Consider the following 18,900-nt stretch of genomic DNA (forward strand, 5'->3'; position numbering starts at 1 on the left):
TTTTACATTTCATTCCTCACCGGCGGTTTGAGACAAATTACCGTTAGTAGTGTTCACATCACAAACTGATAATCAACATTTTGTCTTCTCTGTGTTTAGATTCTAAATACATTGAGTGGTTTGAAATTCTGTGTATGTTTATTTTTCACCTGAACCCTCGGTTTCATATGCTTTGTACCAATATTTGGTTCCTTGTTCAAAGTTTAGAGCAGACAGAAAAGGATAGGAAAAAGGGAAGAGAAAGGAGGGTATGGGGTGTAGGTATAAAGGGGGAGAAGGGAAGGGGAGAGAGGGGGGAGAGGATAATCCATTCAAGATAGTTGAGGAAGAGGGTCCCTTATGTAGCGGACATGTAAAATGGCTACAGTCATCTCTCCTGCTGACAGTAAGGCCTGGTAAGTTGTGGGCATGCCAGCAGTAATTATGGAGGTTTGCCCTCACACCCTGGTGGGGTGCCCTGTGTATGGATGGGAGTAGTCACATGCTCTGACTCCATGGTTAGTGATGTCAGAGGTGTGTCAGCTTCCAGAGTATACATAAGGCACAGCACTGAGTCTAAAGTTAGATCTGCGTTCAGCCCTGCCAAGAGGAGGAGTTCTGGCAGGAGCTCAAGTTCAAGTACTAGCCTAAGAGACTGAAAGTTATGTTATAGTAACCATAGAGGAGACTGTGTCCAGGGACCTGGCACAGGGCAGTGATCCCTGCGGGGATAGGGAATCCCTATCTAAGGAGAGATACACCTTTTAAAGGGAGGCACTGACTGCAGAATGAGTGGCTAAGAATATACTGCGAGGGGCAGCTAGCCCACATCACCAATAAAGATGTTCTCATTCACAAACCCTCTCGTGTACATGTGTGGAGTGAATGTACAGAGAGGAGCACCACGGAGGAGTTCCTCAACAGGATCATCCCCTTGCGGACGCAGGGACCCTGATGAGGTGGAGGCGCTGCACTGGAACTAGGTGAGACTCAGCACACTACCTCAGCTGCCTGTCTGGACGGGTCCTCCCCATACACCATCATGCGGGAGACTCAGGAGTCCTGTTGCCAACAGGTGCACCACCAGACACTACTACACTGTAATGGGGGCCGGTTAGACCACAGGGGCCAATGTGAGATTGGGTGGGTCAGGCCGGTTCACAAAAACCGTTACATTTGGAGGCGAGCTGCTGAGATCAGATCTGTCATCAGGACAGGCTCTAGCTAGGCACACTGGGAAACAGGGAGAAAGTCTGCTGCCACTCTGTGCTGCGTAGGGACGGACCTAGGGGTGGTCAGGGGCTGACGGGATATTGTCAGTTCGCAGGGACAACCTAGGGGCCTGAAAGGAGTGAGGGGTCTGGAGCCGGGCTATAGCTGACCGAGTCACCTTGAGGTAGTGCTAGTTGGTAGGACGCCAGAAGGGATAGCCTGTTAACGTGGTCAGGAATCCTGGAGAGGGTCTGCGCTAGGCTGACCAAGAGAGGTAGACGCCCCAAGTACTGCATGGCAGAGCCAGAGTACCTAGCCCATTCCAGACACTTACCATAGGGAGCACAGACTGGGAGGAAGGAGACACAGCAGACACTGAGAGAGTGAGCCTAGCCTGAGGTAGTGCAACATGAGTCCAGCCTAGTTCAGGTACACATGTGGTGGTGCATCTGAGCAACTCTTTATTGTACTGATGTGGAGGCTGCCCCGCAGAGCGGAGTCCCATGTACGATAACTGTTACGAGAGAATGGAGGATCCGTGTGGTGCGGAGAACACAAAATGGCGACCAGAGGCTGATGGGGAGGGCACCCGTGGCGTGCACCCCACTGAAGAGCAAACTGTCGCCGAGTTATCGTTAACCAGTCTGCTCTGGAGCGGAGCGAAGGCTGTGGCTGCCCCGTTTTTATCCTGTCTGGGACACCGAGGGGCCACCCTTGAAGAGTGTGAGGAAATTGTAATAATTGGGGGAGAACCCCGCGAGGAGAGCAAACAAACTGACTTTTTGGGCTTAAAAGCCAACCAAAATGGCGGTTCCCGCTTGCTAGGGAAACCGCATGGGACAGTCAGAGAGGAAATGGCTGATGCAGAACTTGCAAAGAGCTGGCCGGGAATGGCGCGAACAGCAGAGCCCCGCCCTGATGGGGGGCATGGTGCGAAAGCTATGGCGGCGCCTTCATGGACAGTGACTCACTCGGCCCCTGTGCTGAGTCAACCGCTTAGTCTATGGGACCCTCCACTGATTTACACCAGGGGGAGTGACTTTCAACTATGGCCTGTGGGAATGCACCCACTGGGCCCAGGGACTGATATCCAGACGGCGCCACTACAAAAGGTAGTTCCGGCCACGGAAATGATTTGCAAGAAAGAGGGATATTTTGCACGCAAAGCTGCTGCAAGGAGAAGGCGGGAACTAGCCGCGGGAAAAGAATCCAGCTCTGAGGAGGAAACTGGTGCGAAAACGCAGACCGCGCCCACCAGGACTGAGAGAGGCGCGGCCTTAATTAAGGGGCATGATATTCCACTGTGGGATCCGCCCATAATTGCAACCCCTGGGGGCGGGTTCCAGCTATGTCAGCGGAAGGAGGAGCCGAAGCAGGAAGTGTCTGGCCCAGAAGCTTCTACCGGTCAGTTGCGAGGAACCACTGACCTGGAGAGACCCACACTGAAAGTGGTCCCTACAAAAAGAATGGCCTGCCCCTCCGCTGTGGGAACTATGGTCTCCACTCAGCCCTACTCAGTACCCGGCGGGTTACTAGTAGTAAGGGTGGCTAACACCGAGACGGTGGTCGGGCTCTGCCTACAATGCGGGCTGCCCGGAGGCACGGTCAACACGGCGGCACGTTGCCCCCATTGCGGGACACTGTACTTATGGCCTATGCCAACATTTATACCGATACAATCGGCTGACCCCCCGGGGGACCAGGCTAAGCGAACCGCCGAGTCCCCTGGCGCACTGTGGATAGGACGTGCGAGTCACGGAGAAAGGGGACTGGAGCCGGTCAAGTCGGCTGGGTCGGCCGCAACCGAGACAGTCGGGTCACCTCCTGACCGCACCGAGAAGGGAGAATACTCGGACGAGGATCTCCGTGAATTAGCGGAGGTTATATCGAGGCCCAGGATAGAACCGGGGAGGACGACACCCCGTGGTACCAGCAGCTGTCAGAAAGACAGGACGTCCCCCGCAGATCGGCGAGCCGAGAGACGGAGTCCTTCCACCTCAGAACGTGGCGGCAACGGACGGGAGACGCCGGCACCCCTTCGGACGGGTAAGAGGAGTCCCTTCACTTACCTTGTCCCAGCAGACGGCGGTGTAGGAGCGGAGAGGCCATGCCAGGCCGCAGGCGCACGTGGAGAGACGGCATCACTTCCGGTGAGGACGACGCCGGAGCTTCCGGATGTCGTCATTGAGGAAGAGATCCCGAATGGGGGTCCAACCCGCGATGACGGTGTTTCCGGTTCCGGGGAGGACATCACTTCCGGTGGCGACAGCGGAACCCCGAGGAAGAATGCAGCGACGCTTCGGCGATCGGGGGAAGGTCCCCGATCACCTACAAGGCCCCGGAGTTGGATGGGCGATCCAAGGACTGAGGAGGGTGAGATATCCTCATTGGACCAGTCTACGGACAGCCAGGAACGGGTCGTAACCCCGTGGGGTCCAATTCCTTGCCCATCCGCCCAATCCCCCGCCCTAGCTAAAACCCCTGCCCCAATCACACGGTCCCCGGGTTCCCCGCCTAGTTTGGAATCTGTGGACATATCATCAGGGGGAGAAGGGAGACGGACTGGGGAAAGACAGCGCAGTGGCGCTACGGAGGGTGATTCTCGGGGAGGGGGAGAATTGAGAGTGGTCACGACAGCACCCGAGCCAGTGATAAAGGCCCCGGGGTCTTCCAGGTGGTCTCTACCCAGATTGGCACGGTCATCGGGGATATTTTCTATAGATGATGATAGGGAGTCAGGGAGGTCGAATAGATTCAGAGAGAATCGTTGGTGGGCCCCACTATTTGAGGGGTACTCCGCTTGGATGGACCGCACTCGGTTCCTCATCCGGCGAGAAGATGTAGTGGACTACTGGTGGGCTGTGGGAGAATTCACACCGGAACAGAGGGACAGGGAGTTGCAGGAGCGGTGGCTGCAGATCGAGAATAGGGAAATAGAACCCATGGGTCCTAGCATCCTATCAGACCCCGTGGACCCTGATGAGCCCCTATCATGGGTGTTACCTGGGAGGGCAGGTAAGGCTGACCTGACTAGGATAAGCAGGGCTGAGAGAACCATAACGGCTCGGTATAAATCTTCCCACGGGTTGGAGTACCCGTATGTCCCTGAGCCTCTCATGGATGAGATAGAGGACAACCGGGATAGGTGGCTTAGGGAGGCCATTGAAATGCACTTAATGGGAAGAGGGAGTTCCGTGATAGAGAAGAAGGCCGAGGTGCGCAAAGCACTTCGTGCGGGTATGGGACATTGGCCGAAACATTTATAAGCACAGGGTGACATATAGGCCTGAGAGGGGACTGCCTAGGCACTATCACGTCACGGTCATAGACATGGGCGGGAAAGAGGTCAAGAAACCTGACCCAAATCACTATTTTTAGGGGGTACTGATACATTACGCGGGTTCGTGGCTGCTGGTCGGGGCGTGCTTGGCGGAATGTACTGTAGTCATTTTTGTTATACACCATGAAGATTTGTATGAAAAGTTAACCAATTATGTGTTGTATTTCAGTGCTTCCTGGAAAAGGGTATACAAATTTAGGTCCCAGCGAGGACGATGGGATTCACCAGGGGGAGAATGTAGCGGACATATAAAATGGCTACAGTCATCTCTCCTGCTGACAGTAAGGCCTGGTAAGTTGTGGGCATGCCAGCAGTAATTATGGAGGTTTGCCCTCACACCCTGGTGGGGTGCCCTGTGTATGGATGGGAGTAGTCACATGCTCTGACTCCATGGTTAGTGATGTCAGAGGTGTGTCAGCTTCCAGAGTATACATAAGGCACAGCACTGAGTCTAAAGTTAGATCTGCGTTCAGCCCTGCCAAGAGGAGGAGTTCTGGCAGGAGCTCAAGTTCAAGTACTAGCCTAAGAGACTGAAAGTTATGTTATAGTAACCATAGAGGAGACTGTGTCCAGGGACCTGGCACAGGGCAGTGATCCCTGCGGGGATAGGGAATCCCTATCTAAGGAGAGATACACCTTTTAAAGGGAGGCACTGACTGCAGAATGAGTGGCTAAGAATATACTGCGAGGGGCAGCTAGCCCACATCACCAATAAAGATGTTCTCATTCACAAACCCTCTCGTGTACATGTGTGGAGTGAATGTACAGAGAGGAGCACCACGGAGGAGTTCCTCAACAGGATCATCCCCTTGCGGACGCAGGGACCCTGATGAGGTGGAGGCGCTGCACTGGAACTAGGTGAGACTCAGCACACTACCTCAGCTGCCTGTCTGGACGGGTCCTCCCCATACACCATCATGCGGGAGACTCAGGAGTCCTGTTGCCAACAGGTGCACCACCAGACACTACTACACTGTAATGGGGGCCGGTTAGACCACAGGGGCCAATGTGAGATTGGGTGGGTCAGGCCGGTTCACAAAAACCGTTACACTTAGATTTTTAAGTACCCCCAATTATTGTGCACTTCTTCTCCAGTCTTACCAAGGCCTATATTTACTCATTGTTGGCTAAAGAAAAATAAGGGGAGTGGGTGTTGGGAATCAGCCTTCTTTGTCGCATGTCACTGGCTGTTGAGGGTCAAATCAGTAATTCAAACATTGAGTAAATGATGCCTTGTTGATGAATTCCAACCAAAGGATGTTGTGGTCAGTGAGATTTCAACTAAACCTAGCTCATGGTTTAGCTTTGTGACGCATGCTAGAAAAACAAATCACATCAGAGCATAAAATAGCATGTTCATGTTTTAAAAGTAGTTGGGCTGTTACACATTATGTTAACTAGTTCATTTCCCCTTTCCAATTGATTTATTTATCAGTTTATGTTCTTATCTTCATCATTAGTTTCATTGTTGTGGTTCTTATATATTTCATAGTTTATTTTATGTCAATCCATCAATTCTCATGTATTTATGTTCTTTATTTATTTAATTACCCTTTCATTATTATTCATGCATTGCCTGTTTTAGAGCCCATCGGGCAATCACTCACGATTTTTAACCAATTAGAAGGCAGAAACGGGTTGCTAGGCAACCATGAGGACTTAAATACACAGCCTATACACATTCATTTCCCCTTTGAGAAAGTCGCTTGTATGTGACGAAACGCATCAGGGAGCGTCACTACAACATTACGTCATCACGAATGCGCACGACGAGGCCGCATCGAGCGCGGATTAGAATTTCGTCCAGCTACAATAGGAGAGACTCTCTGGAACTCCTGTAAATTGGTTTTGACTGTTTCACGGGGCCTGTGGATCTCTGCACCAGCTACCATCTCTGCAGCATCAAATGAGAGTTGAACTGTGGATCCTGGATGCAGATTGACCAGATTGGCGGTGATATTTATCACAAATTGCTTTTGTATTACTTACCCTTGTGAGTGAATTTCCTCCCCCCCCCTCCTTCCTATTTCATATTAAATGTACCTTTTTACGCTATGGGGCGTGCGCTCTCTCTTCTTTTTCTTATATATATATAACCCTTTTATCCCACCCCCCCTAAGTGAGATGGAGGAGGGGGGGGTACTCTCCTTCTCTGGTTACTTCAGGTGTAATGGTGCTGCAACCTGCTGGCAACAGGATGGCTGAGGTCTCCGCGGTGGTGTGGGGAGAGCCAGGACAGTGACAGGAGGGGGACAGATTACCTTTGTTTCTCCAAATGGTGCAGTGCCTCCAGCCAGTAAGGATCCTCTGGGGTCTTCAGAGGATGGACCCTCACTGACACTCCTTCATGCAGAGACAGGAAGCCACACAGCAATGTCTTTCTGTATTTTATTTAGCAGACTCCATGATAGAGGAACAGTAGCAGCATATCCCTCATTCCTATGCCTGCACAGCATGATATTCTTTCTCCCCCCCCCTTCCCCTCAGCATGGGGGGAAGGGAGAGACAGGTTTCTTCATGTGTTGTCTCCTCTCTATCTTAGCTCACTCTCTCCACTGACCAACTGAATAACTGATACATTAATTTAGGAGGCATATACCAATTTGAACATCTCAGGAGAGTGTCTCTAACTCTGACTCATTACAAGCCAAAGCCGGATACAGATTGGCCCACACACAGCAGGGGGCGTTCCAACCAATATCCATCCCTTTGATTGACAACCTCAGAGTTGCAAGGCCCGCCCTCGAATATTGCTACAACATTCAAGGCTGGAATACACATACAGGCCTAAAACTGGATTTAACCTTTCCACTGCCTGCACTAACAGGACTGACAGAGGAAAGGTCCAGAAACAGAAGTAACTGCCGGGAGGCCATGTTACATACATATATACAGTGTTCGACAATCCTATACATTTACACGCCCCGGGGCGGGTGGATTTAATCCCCGGGCGAGTAAATATTGGCCCAAGCAGAACACGTGTTTGTTTTTTTAAATTTCCCCTGCTCGCGCTGAAATTTCCCGCTCGCGCTGCTGTTTTTCCCGCGCTCGCGCTGAAACAACAAACAAAAAAAACCTCCCCCTACCTGCCAGCTGATTGGCGCTCGCTCCCAGCCTTTGTGGGCGTGCGGCCAGGCTCTATATGAACCCGCCCCCAACGAACGGCCATTTTTTCTGCCAGGGGATCTGTTGGAGAGTACAAGAGTAAGTACTCTCCAATCCTCCATCCCCTCTGCTCCTTCCCTGCCTCCTGCAGTTCCCCCTTAAGCCTGGGACCCGCTGCGCTCGTTGGCGCGGGCGGCAATGTAGCGAGTTCCCCACCAGCAGGGGAATCCTTGCGAGCCGGTCCCGGTCCCCACTGGCTGCACAGCTGATTACACGCTGTGGCGCGTCAGCCGCTAGGAGACACCACAGAATGGTGTTTTCTAGCGTTGACGCGTCACGTGGTGTGGCTGTGAGCCAATGGGGAGGGGAGGCTGCGGGAGGAGGAGAGGCTTCGGGGAGCGGGGAGTAGTGTGGAGTGAAAGCAGCGTGCGTGCCTGTCTGTATATGTGTGTGCCTGAGTGCCTGTGTGTATGTGTGTGCCTGAGTGCCTGTCTGTGTGTGTGTGTGTATGAGTGTGTGTATGTGTGTGCCTGTCTGTGTGCGTGCCTGTCTCTGTCTGTGTGTGTGTGTATGAGTGCGTGCCTGTCTCTGTCTGTGTGTGTGTGTGTGTGTGTATGAGTGCGTGAGTGCCTGCCTGTGTGTGTGTGTGTGTATGTATGTATGTATGAGTGCCTGCGTGTGTGTGTTTTTTTTACTTACCTGCAGCCCGTGGCAGCCCGTGGAGGGAGGGGGGGAAGAGTAGCGGGTCCCTCCGCTCAAGCCACACCCCCCCTCCGTGTCAATCCTCCCACTCCCGCCCACCTCCCCGCTCCGGCCCCTCACGTCATGGCCGCGCCCCCTCACGTCATGGCCGCGCCCCCCCGACCCGTTTGGCCACGCCCCCCCGCTCCGAGAAAAGTATCCTGTAGACCGCAGATCGCGGTACAGCGAGTTGCACGCGCCGCCGGCAAGCAAGCCAGCCGTGCGGACGCGTGCAACGGGACCTTAGACTTACTCCTCGCTTCCCCCCCAGAGATGGTAGCGTGGGTGTTCCCCCTTCTATCCCCGGCACCCGCTTACCCCGGCTTCCCGCGCGGGACGGAGGTGTCCCCCCCTTCTCCCCCCCCCCCGGCTTCCCGCGCCACTTCCCGCTTCCCCCATTCCCCGGGTGATGGTACTGGGGGTGTTCCCCGCTTACTCCGGCTTCCCTTGCGGGACGGAGGTGTCCCCCCCCCTTCTCCCCCTCTTCCCGGCTTCCCACGCCACTTCCTGATCCCCGCGCAGGGCTGGTTGGGGGTGTTCCCCGCTTACCCCGGCTTCTCGCGCAGGACGGTGGTGTCCCCCCCCTTCTCCCCCCCCCGGCTTCCCGCGCAGGACGGTGGTGTCCCCCCCTTCTCCCCCCCCCGGCTTCCCGCGCAGGACGGAGGTGTCCCCCCCTTCTCCCCCCCCCCCGGCTTCCCGCGCAGGACGGAGGTGTCCCCCCCTTCTCCCCCCCCCCCGGCTTCCCGCGCGAGACGGAGGTGTGTCCCCCTTCTCACGATACCCGCGCGGGGCTGGTTGGGGGTGTTCCCCGCTTACCCCGGCTTCCCGCGCCACTTCCTGATCCCCGCGCGGGGCTGGAGATGGTAGCGGGGGGGGGAGGGGGGTGTGAGCGGGGCAGTGGTGGTGCTCGGTAGCGCGGCCTTTACTACTCTTTTTTCCCCTGTCGCGTGTGTGTGTGTGTGTGTGTGTGTGTGTATGCATGCATGGGAGAGTGTGTGTGTGTGTGTGTGTGTGTGTGCATGCATGGGAGAGAGTGTGTGTGTGTGTGTGTGTGTATGCATGCATGGGAGAGTGTGTGTGTGTGTGTGCATGCATGGGAGAGAGAGTGTGTGTGTGTGTGTGCGTGCGTGCATGCATGGGAGAGTGTGCGTGCATGCATGGGAGAGTGTGTGTGCATGCATGGGAGAGTGTGTGTGTGTGTGTGTGTGCGTGGGAGTGTGTGTGGGTAGGATACCAGAAGTGTCACATCACCCCACCCCCCAATCACCCTGCCACCCCACCCCCCAATCACCCCGTCACCCCAATCACCCCGCCACCCCACCCCCCAATCACCCCGCCACCCCACCCAGTCACACCGTCACCCCACCCAGTCACCCGTCAACCCATTTAGTTACCCCAGTAAGTCACCCTGTCACCCCAGTCAGTCACCCCATCACCCCAGTCAGTCACCCCGTCACCCCAGTCAGTCACCCTGTCACCCCAGTCAGTCACCCAGTCAACACAGTCAGTCACCCCATCAACCCAGTCAGTCACCCCAGTCAGTCACCCTGTCACCCCAGTCAGTCACCCAGTCAACACAGTCAGTCACCCCATCAACCCAGTCAGTCACCCCAGTCAGTCACCCTGTCACCCCAGTCAGTCACCCTGTCACCCCCGTCAGTCACCCCGTCACCCCAGTCAGTCACCCCGTCACCCCAGTCAGTCACCCCGTCACCCCAGTCAGTCACCCCGTCACCCCAGTCACCACCCCCGCACCAGTCAGTCACCCAGTCACCCCCCCTGCCCCAGTCAGTCACCCAGTCACCCCCGCCCCAGTCAGTCACCCAGTCACCCCCACCCCAGTCAGTCACCCCCACCCCAGTCAGTCACCCAGTCACCACCCCTGCCCCAGTCAGTCACCCAGTCACCCCCGCCCCAGTCAGTCACCCAGTCACCCCCACCCCAGTCAGTCACCCCCACCCCAGTCAGTCACCCCCGCCCCAGTCAGTCACCCCTGCCCCAGTCAGTCACCCCGCCCCAGTCAGTCACCCCCGCCCCAGTCAGTCACCAAACCTCTCTCTCTGTGTATCACCCACACTCTGTGTGTGTCACCCACCATTTCTCCCCTCTGTGTCTCCCACCTCTGTGTCTCTCCACTCTCTCTCCCCCCCACACTCTCTCTCTCTCCCCACTCTCTCTCTCTCCCCCCCACTCTCTCTCTCCCCACACCTCTCTCTCTCCCACACACACTCTCTCTCCCCCCCACTCTCTCTCTCCCCCACACACTCTCTCTCTCCCACACCCTCTCTCTCCCCCCCACACTCTCTCTCCCCCCCACACTCTCTCTCTCTCCCCCACACTCTCTCTCCCCCCACTCTCTCTCTCTCCCCCCACTCTCTCTCTCTCTCCCCCCACTCTCTCTCTCTCTCCCCCCACTCTCTCTCTTCCCCCCACTCTCTCTCTCTCTCCCCCCACTCTCTCTCCCCCCACTCTCTCTCTCTCTCCCCCCCCACTCTCTCTCCCCCCACTCTCTCTCTCCCCCCACTCTCTCTCTCCCCCCCACTCTCTCTCCCCCACCACTCTCTCTCCCCCCCCACTCTCTCTCTCTCCCCCACTCTCTCTCTCCCCCCCACTCTCTCTCTCTCCCCCCCCACTCTCTCTCTCTCCCCCCGCACTCTCTCTCTCTCCACTCTCTCTCTCTCCCCCCCAATCTCTCTCCCCCCCCACTCTCTCTCTCTCTCCCCCCACACTCTCTCTCTCCCCCCCACACTCTGGATCTCTTATTTACCCTGTATATCTTACTTGCCCTATACTACACCGAAATAACCTATATTGCTGTCTTCCAGATCTGACTGAAGCTTCACACGGAAGATATCGGAATCCCCCCTAACCCAGAAGACAGGTAGGGAACACTTTCCCTCCAATATATAACATTGTGGGAATGAGGGTACCTGGACATTGAGGGACTGCGGATCAGGCGGGATTGCTGCTTTAGATATTATGAAGCGGGGACATCCAGACACTGGTTAAGGGGTTCAGGAAACTAGTCATTCACACCTGGCTTTTATTTCTAGATCTGACATTTACACACACATACACGCAACAAGGACTAATTGTAGTATAATGTAATACAATAAATACATTTGTCAAAAATGAATGTTGTTCTGACTAGGAATTTATTAAATGTATTTTATTTATATATTTTATTTTAAAGCGGGGTTGGGGGTGGGACTAGGGTTGGGGGCGGGACTAAGGCGGGGTTGGGGGCGGGACTAGGTGGTGAGTAGATTTTTTGGTTGGGCGAGTAGGTTTTTGGGTGATTTGTCGAACATTGCATATATATATATATATATATATATATATACATGTAGAGGTATCAGTACCGTGTTAGCCGAGCTTCAATAATCAAAAAAATAAATAGATGATACCGTTCTGTGGCTAACGAAATGCTTTTATTTGTGCGAGCTTTCGAGATACACTGATCTCTTCTTACGGCGATGTTACTTCATTCATTGTAACATCGCCGGAAGAAGAGATCAGTGTATTTTTTATTTTTTTTTGATTATATATATATATATATATATCTATATATCTATATCTATATATATATATATATATATATATATATATATATATATATATATATATATATATGTAGCCATGCATTTCAATGGTCTGCAGTTGTCTCCCCTGCTGGCAGCAAAACCTGGTAAGTTACAGGAATGACAGCAGTAATCATGGAGGTTTGCCCTCACACCCTGGTGAGGTGCCCTATGTATGGATGGGAGTGGCTACATGCTCTGAGTCCACAGTTAGTGACATCAGAGATGTGCCTGCCTCCTGAGGTATATAAGGCACAGCACTGCCCAAAGTTAGTTGGTTGATGCTGCGAGGTGAAGTGCGTAGCAGTAAGTTCTGAGAGAGAGTTATGAGGATGGCGGTCAAATCCAGGTGCCCGCTAGTGCAGTAACTAGTGGCACTGTTTTATATCAAGCAGTATCCAGTCAAAAAAAAGGCCAACTGTGTCCAGGGACCTGGCACAGGGGTGATCTCCCTGCGAGGGAGAGGGGATCCCACTCCATTGGGAGGGCGTACCTTTTAAAGGGGACACGAAGAGATGAGCGGCTGAGCTGCTAGCTGTGAGGGGCAGCTTGCCCATACCGACTGTAATAAAGATGCCCTGTTTCACCACAACCCCCATGTGTGAGTGTGAAGTTACTCCACAGAGGAAAGCACCACCGAGGAGTTCCTCATCAGAACCATCCCCATGCGGACGCAGGGATCCTGATGAGGTGGAGGCACTGCACTGGATATAGGTAGGACTCGCACACACTACCTCAGCTGCCTGTCTGGATTGACAATCCCCGAATACCATCATGCGGGAGACTCAGGAGTCCTTTTGCCTACAGGTGCACCACCAGACACGACCACGTAATGGGGGCTGGTTAGACCACAGGGGCCAATATGAGATTGGGGGGGTCAGACTAGTAGGGAATACCTGTTACATACATATATATATATATATATATATATATATATATATATATGATTTTTATATGTTATCAGAAATTAATGTACAGTAAGGGTTAGAAGTAGTGTTAGAGTTAAAGAACAAAAGACAAAATGACCTAGTGCTGCACATCTAACTTGATATATTATATAGTTAAATACTTATCTGTATATGTGTGCCCCTCCCCCCTCCCCCCTCCCCCTCCCCCTCCCCCCTCCCCCTCCCCCTCCCCTCCCCTCCCCCTCCCCCCTCCCCTCCCCCTCCCCCCTCCCCTCCCCCTCCCCTCCCCTCCCCCCTCCCCCCTCCCCTCCCCCTCCCCTCCCCCTCCCCTCCCCTCCCCCTCCCCCCTCCCCTCCCCCTCCCCCCCTCCCCTCCCCCTCCCCTCCCCCTCCCCCCTCCCCTCCCCCTTCCCCCCTCCCCCTTCCCCCTTCCATATAATTAGCTTAGTGGATACCCATTAAACTCAGGTAAAATAACTTCTGTTACCTATTTAGGTAGCCTGATGTTAATTGCCCTGATTTAACATAGTTTAGTGCATCTGGCCCAATATGAGCAATATAATAGAAATGCAGCTGTCAGTGTCTCTTATCAAATCTGTAACCAATTCTCAGCTTTTAAACACTCTTGTGAAATATTGTGATTAAATGTGGCTTTTTTCTTGTATAAGGTTTGTGGTGGTCTGATAAGTAATTGACAGCGCCTTTACTTGTCTATAAATATACTGTATTAGGGTTAATCAACTTCATGATACAAGGAGAAATGATTACACATTTGAACATGTTGCAGATGAAAATGGGATTTATTTTCTGGAGTCTAACACACTCTTTGCCAATTCCATTGAATGTACAGTCTGAGCCAGGATCCCCTTCAGAATATGATCTGCAATTCGCAAAGGTGGATGCGGATTTGCATTTTAATATTCACTAATGAATATAATATTTCAATGTTCAATGTTTTATTTTCATTATTTTCAGATGTATTTGAGGACACTGTACAAGCTTCCCTCTGGTCCTGGGATTTCCAAGAGAAGTGCCAGCTCCATGGAAAATCACATTTATACAATGCAGTCCTTTTTTGGTTTGCCAGCAACAGGGGTACTTGACCGTGAGACCTTAAATGTGATGAAAGAACCTAGATGTGGTGTTCCTGATGTGGCAGAATACAAAATAATCCCAAGCAAGTTAAAATGGTCTACAGATATCCTATCTTACAGGTAAGGCAAATACAACAATAACGTTATGTTTTAAAAATGTACACTATAATATTCTAAGTTTTTAGGAAAAATCAGATCTACAGTATACATGTATTGCATTTGATTTAATTTTTTTTTATTGGTATTTATTTCAGTTTATAGAGTTCTAATCACATTTTTAAATACCACACAATTCTCTTCTTCATACTATATTCAAGATTGCTAAACTTAAATAAGAAATGTTAAGAAATTATGGAATATGCATCTATATTGAATTTGTTTGAACTGAACCTTATCAATCATTTCATGGTACAGTATACTGTAGGACATTTTAATAAATATGAGAGATTTAGGGTATTTCAGTAGTTTGTGTTGATGTAAGACATTGCTTTTTATACCTATAAACTTAAGTTACAGTGTGTGGATTTTTGAGCCATTGTTTTCATACATCATTGACATTCACATTTACTTAATATTTTTGCACTATGTAGAATTGTTGACTATACCCCCGACCTGCCACGTGTGGAAGTAGATCAGGCTGTATGGGATGCTTTAAAGGTTTGGAGTGATGTGACTCCACTCAGTTTCATTCAGCTTCATAGTGGATCTGCTGACATAATGATTTCCTTCGGAACATTAGGTAAAATCAATGTGTTCATTAAGCTTTTCTCACTTGCACACCTGTACCTTGTACTTATCATGGGACTAATTGTCTGCTTTTGATTTAGTGCATGGTGATTTTTTCCCGTTTGATGGACCTTCTGGTGTATTGGCTCATGCTTTCCCTCCTGGGGAGCACATTGGTGGGGACACCCATTTTGATGAAGATGAAATTTGGACTATGGATGCAAGAGGTAAAAGATTATCATTGCTCATATGTGGAAAGGCAATATTACTATTCAGTGTATTAGAAATAAGGACAAGATTAATAAAATAAAATTAGGGGAAACATTGATTCCTATATTTATTAAACAGTCTTCTTCCACAAGACACATTCTGGTCCTGATATGGGCTTTAAAATGTTTTCCAGTGCCAGGAAGGTGCCTTATGGCAAAATGCGACTTAGTTAATTTTTGCTCTACATGCAAATAACCTGAGGATACTAATATAGTGCAATTTCCTCCATCACATCTTATGCTTTTCTTTTACATTTTGCATGTTCCTGATGTGAAAGATAGGAAGGTACTGTGTGGTAAACCAAAAGAGAAGTTACTATTACACTATCGCAATGTATGCACAACATGGGTTTATTCAACATCAATTGTAGATGTATGGATATGAGACATTTTTAAGTGTTTAATTTTCTGTAAACTATCTAATGTAGTTGAATGAATAATAGTCGTTAACCTATAGTATGAGTACACTGTATAGCATGCATTTACTTATAGCATGGATATACTGCTCAAATACATTCTTCCCTCGATGCCCACTGTTCCCTGTAGAGTTTCCATTTAATATCTCAATTTTAGGTCAAAAATATATGTTTGGCTATTACTAACAAAAATAGGTTCCTCATGCTCTGCAATATATTACATTCCATTTGCATCAAAGCAGCCTAGTTTAACAATAATGCCTGCAAATGTTTCCTACAATGCATTCCTAGAGCTTCCATTATGTGTAAACATTTTAATTATGTGCTTGTTTAAAGAGAATAAAATCCTTCTTCCTATAGAATAAATATATTTTCTAATATTCCCCCCTCTCTATAAACATTATGAAAATAGGTTGACTCCTAAAACCTTGATTGTGAATAAACGAATTAATTAGAATTGCCATCCAAGTTCTGGTTGGTAGTGTCTGTAATGGAAGCCCTTGATGCCACACAAGTGTGAGGAAATATTAGGATACAATATTTCATTCTTTTTCAGTTTCATATTTAAGTGTGTGCTCTTTCTTTCACGATCTGTATTCCTATCTTACTTACATATCAATTCAAAGTGTGTATTTATAGCTAGTCATTAATCCCTTCATTGCTGGGGGAAGGAACAAGCAATGAAGAACTATTGCTGGATCTATTTAATGCATCATCATAGCAGCAATAAAGTGGTCGTATCTTTTGGATGCACTATATTTAAACTGATAAAACTCAATCATTATCATTGCTTATGTTATTTTCCATGCAGAATACAATTTATTCACTGTGGCTGCGCACGAGTTTGGTCATGCTCTGGGATTAGAGCACTCCAGTAATCCAGCTGCTCTTATGTATCCGCTATATACATACATCCGTTCGAATAACTTTTCCCTCCATGCTCATGACGTGCAAGGCATTCAAGAGCTGTATGGTAAATATTTCACAGTTATTCAATTGTGTCTTATTAAATGGCCATTGGCAGGGCTGCTAACAGGGGAGGGAGGGAGAGCAGGGACAAATTTCACAGCCCCGGTGACTGCGGGTGGGCACAACCGACGCTGGAAGTTGGGCATGGCCAGAGGTGAGGCCCAACATATGCATCCGGCTGATGGGCCTCTTGTTGCTGCCAGGCACTGGTTCTCCCCAGCTGCTGCAGGCCTCCTGCCGAGCCTGCCTCTTTCCCACGCTGAGTTCCTCTCTCTGTATGTATTTGGAGATGGGGGATAGTGTTGTATGTATTTGGGGATGGGGGATAGTGTTGTATGTATTTGGGGATGGGGGATAGTGTTGTATGTATTTGGGGATGGGGGATAGTGTTGTATGTATTTGGAGATGGGGGGTAGTGTTGAATGTATTTGGGGATTGGGGAGGTAGTGTTATATGTGTAACTTTCCATGCCTGGCTTATAGGGAGATCCCATCATTGTACAGTGTTGACTACTCACCATGGGTTACCTTGACTCAGGATGCTGGATTCAGACAGCTGGGCAATGAGGTAGCAAGGATGGAAATAATGGGCGGCAGGAATTTTTTTACTACAACATCAGTCTTTTATTCATGTCCCTAGGCACAGAGATATTCCACACTCATGCAACAATTTTGTACCATTTTTGTACCATATTATTGTACCATATTTATACATGAATACTGTGCTTCCATATGTGCCCACTCTTAACACTCACATGGAGGTTGCTCCAATGGTGTCGGACCCGGACCCCTTTTGTTGCTTTGGAATAGTCATCTGAAATTACCTCGGCTACACTAGGCCCATTATAGGGATCCTAGCTGGTCCTTTGTAATTGACAGTGGTACTTTTAGTCTGTTTGGGAACTGCCACTTCCATACAGACTGAGACACGTATTACTGTGGATCCGCAGTTAGAGCCGATCCACTGATACTACTTTACCATTTTTGTGACCTGCTAGATTCCATTAGCCTTCTTCTGGGATCCTAACTTAAATGGCACTGTCCCTCTCTACACCATAATAAATAAAGGGGGGCCTGGCTATTCTACTATTTTATGGGTATATCCCCATCTTTTCTCCCCGAGGATCCTCTCCTCGTATCCTACAGAAACCTGCTCTCTAGAACTTCTCCCTATCCTAAATACTCTGTTGTGATATCAGAATCCATATGGTAACATAGGTGGGGCCCAACATACATTAGCCTGCTAGTAATCATTTAGGAAGGGGTTATATATGCATTTGGAGATAGGGGCAGTGTTGTATGTATTTTGGGATGGGGGGCTAATGTTGTATATATTTGGGTATGGGGGGTATTGTGTGTGTGCGTATTGTGTATGTGGGGGGTAGCTATTGCTGTGGGGGATTGTGGGGGGTAATTTTTGTGGGCTGGAGGGGTTGTGCAGGCATTTTGATGGGGAGAATTGTGTGTGTGGCTGGGGAGAGGAGGGAATGAATGTGAGATGAGAATTGAGGGAGCAGGATTGAGTGAGATTGGGGTAATTTAATGATAGTGAAGAGGGTGGAGAGTATGAGAGGAGCAAGGGGGTGTAAGAGAGTGGGTATGGAAAAGAGAGAGGGGTGAGGGGGGAAGTGAGAGAGGAAGAGATATGGGAAGAGTGAGATAGAGGGGGGAGAGAAATACATGGGGAGGAGGGGAAGGATAGTAAGAGCAAAATTATATGAAAGGTGGGGGGGAGCTCACAAGAGCACCGACGTGTGTGTGTGTGGGGGGGGGGGGGGGGGAAGAAGGGGAGTGGCTCAGTCAAAACTCTAGCCCTGGGTCCCAGGTAATCTCTCAGTGGGCCTGGGCATGAGTAACTTTCCCAATGTCTAAACCAGGAGTGGTCAACTCCAGTCCTCAAGGGCCACCATCAGGTCAATTTTAAGGATATCCTTGCTTCAGTACAGGTAGCTCAACCAGTGGTTCAGTCATTGAGTGAGCTATTGGTTGAACCACCTGTGCTGAAGCAGGGATATCCTTAAAACCTGACCTGATAGATAGAAACTACCTGATATGCGCACTGGATTGGAGGAGTATGTCAGGTCACAATACAAACTTTCTCCTATAATAATGTCCATAGGTTGAAAGTCTGTAGGTTGTGGTTGCTGCAAGACTTTTTCCGAAAACTCTTAAGTGGGTAAAAACTAAAAGGAATTAGAAGAGCACAAGACAACACCATGATATGATGCAGATAAATGTATTCAAACAATACAAGAAAATGATACATCTCACTTATAAGTAAGATGCTTCCACTCAAGCACAAGGATGTGGCATATACTGTAAGTCAGTGGAGCAGCGGTCCTTCAATTGGCACTTTCCTCTGTACTGTGGTCTCGACCATCTCTCCCGCTGGATCTACTGTGGATGCCGCTATGATCCATTGCTTGTTCGTTCCTTCTGGGTATTGGGTGATGACGTTGCGTTGTCATGGGGATGCCCCGGACGAAGCTCCGTTGTCGGAGGAAAACGTGCGTCGGGCACGTTGATTACGTCATTAGACACCGCTATGGGTCTGTTATAGTG

The 18,900-nt window shown here is 50.0% G+C and overlaps 1 protein-coding gene across 1 annotated transcript in view; it reads left to right on the plus strand.

Moving 5' to 3' along the window:
- The first annotated feature begins 13,844 nt into the window (after positions 1-13,844).
- Positions 13,845-18,900, plus strand: part of LOC142491164 (collagenase 3-like) — a 22,770-nt gene continuing 17,714 nt past the window's right edge. The window contains exons 1-4 of the mRNA XM_075593446.1: positions 13,845-14,079; positions 14,550-14,698; positions 14,787-14,912; positions 16,182-16,343. Of these exons, the coding sequence (XP_075449561.1) occupies positions 13,907-14,079; positions 14,550-14,698; positions 14,787-14,912; positions 16,182-16,343 (610 nt within the window). The 5' untranslated portion in view covers positions 13,845-13,906. The remainder of the gene's footprint in view (positions 14,080-14,549; positions 14,699-14,786; positions 14,913-16,181; positions 16,344-18,900) is intronic.

This window comes from Ascaphus truei, chromosome 3 (genome assembly GCF_040206685.1).
Source record: "Ascaphus truei isolate aAscTru1 chromosome 3, aAscTru1.hap1, whole genome shotgun sequence".
Lineage (NCBI taxonomy): Eukaryota > Metazoa > Chordata > Amphibia > Anura > Ascaphidae > Ascaphus > Ascaphus truei.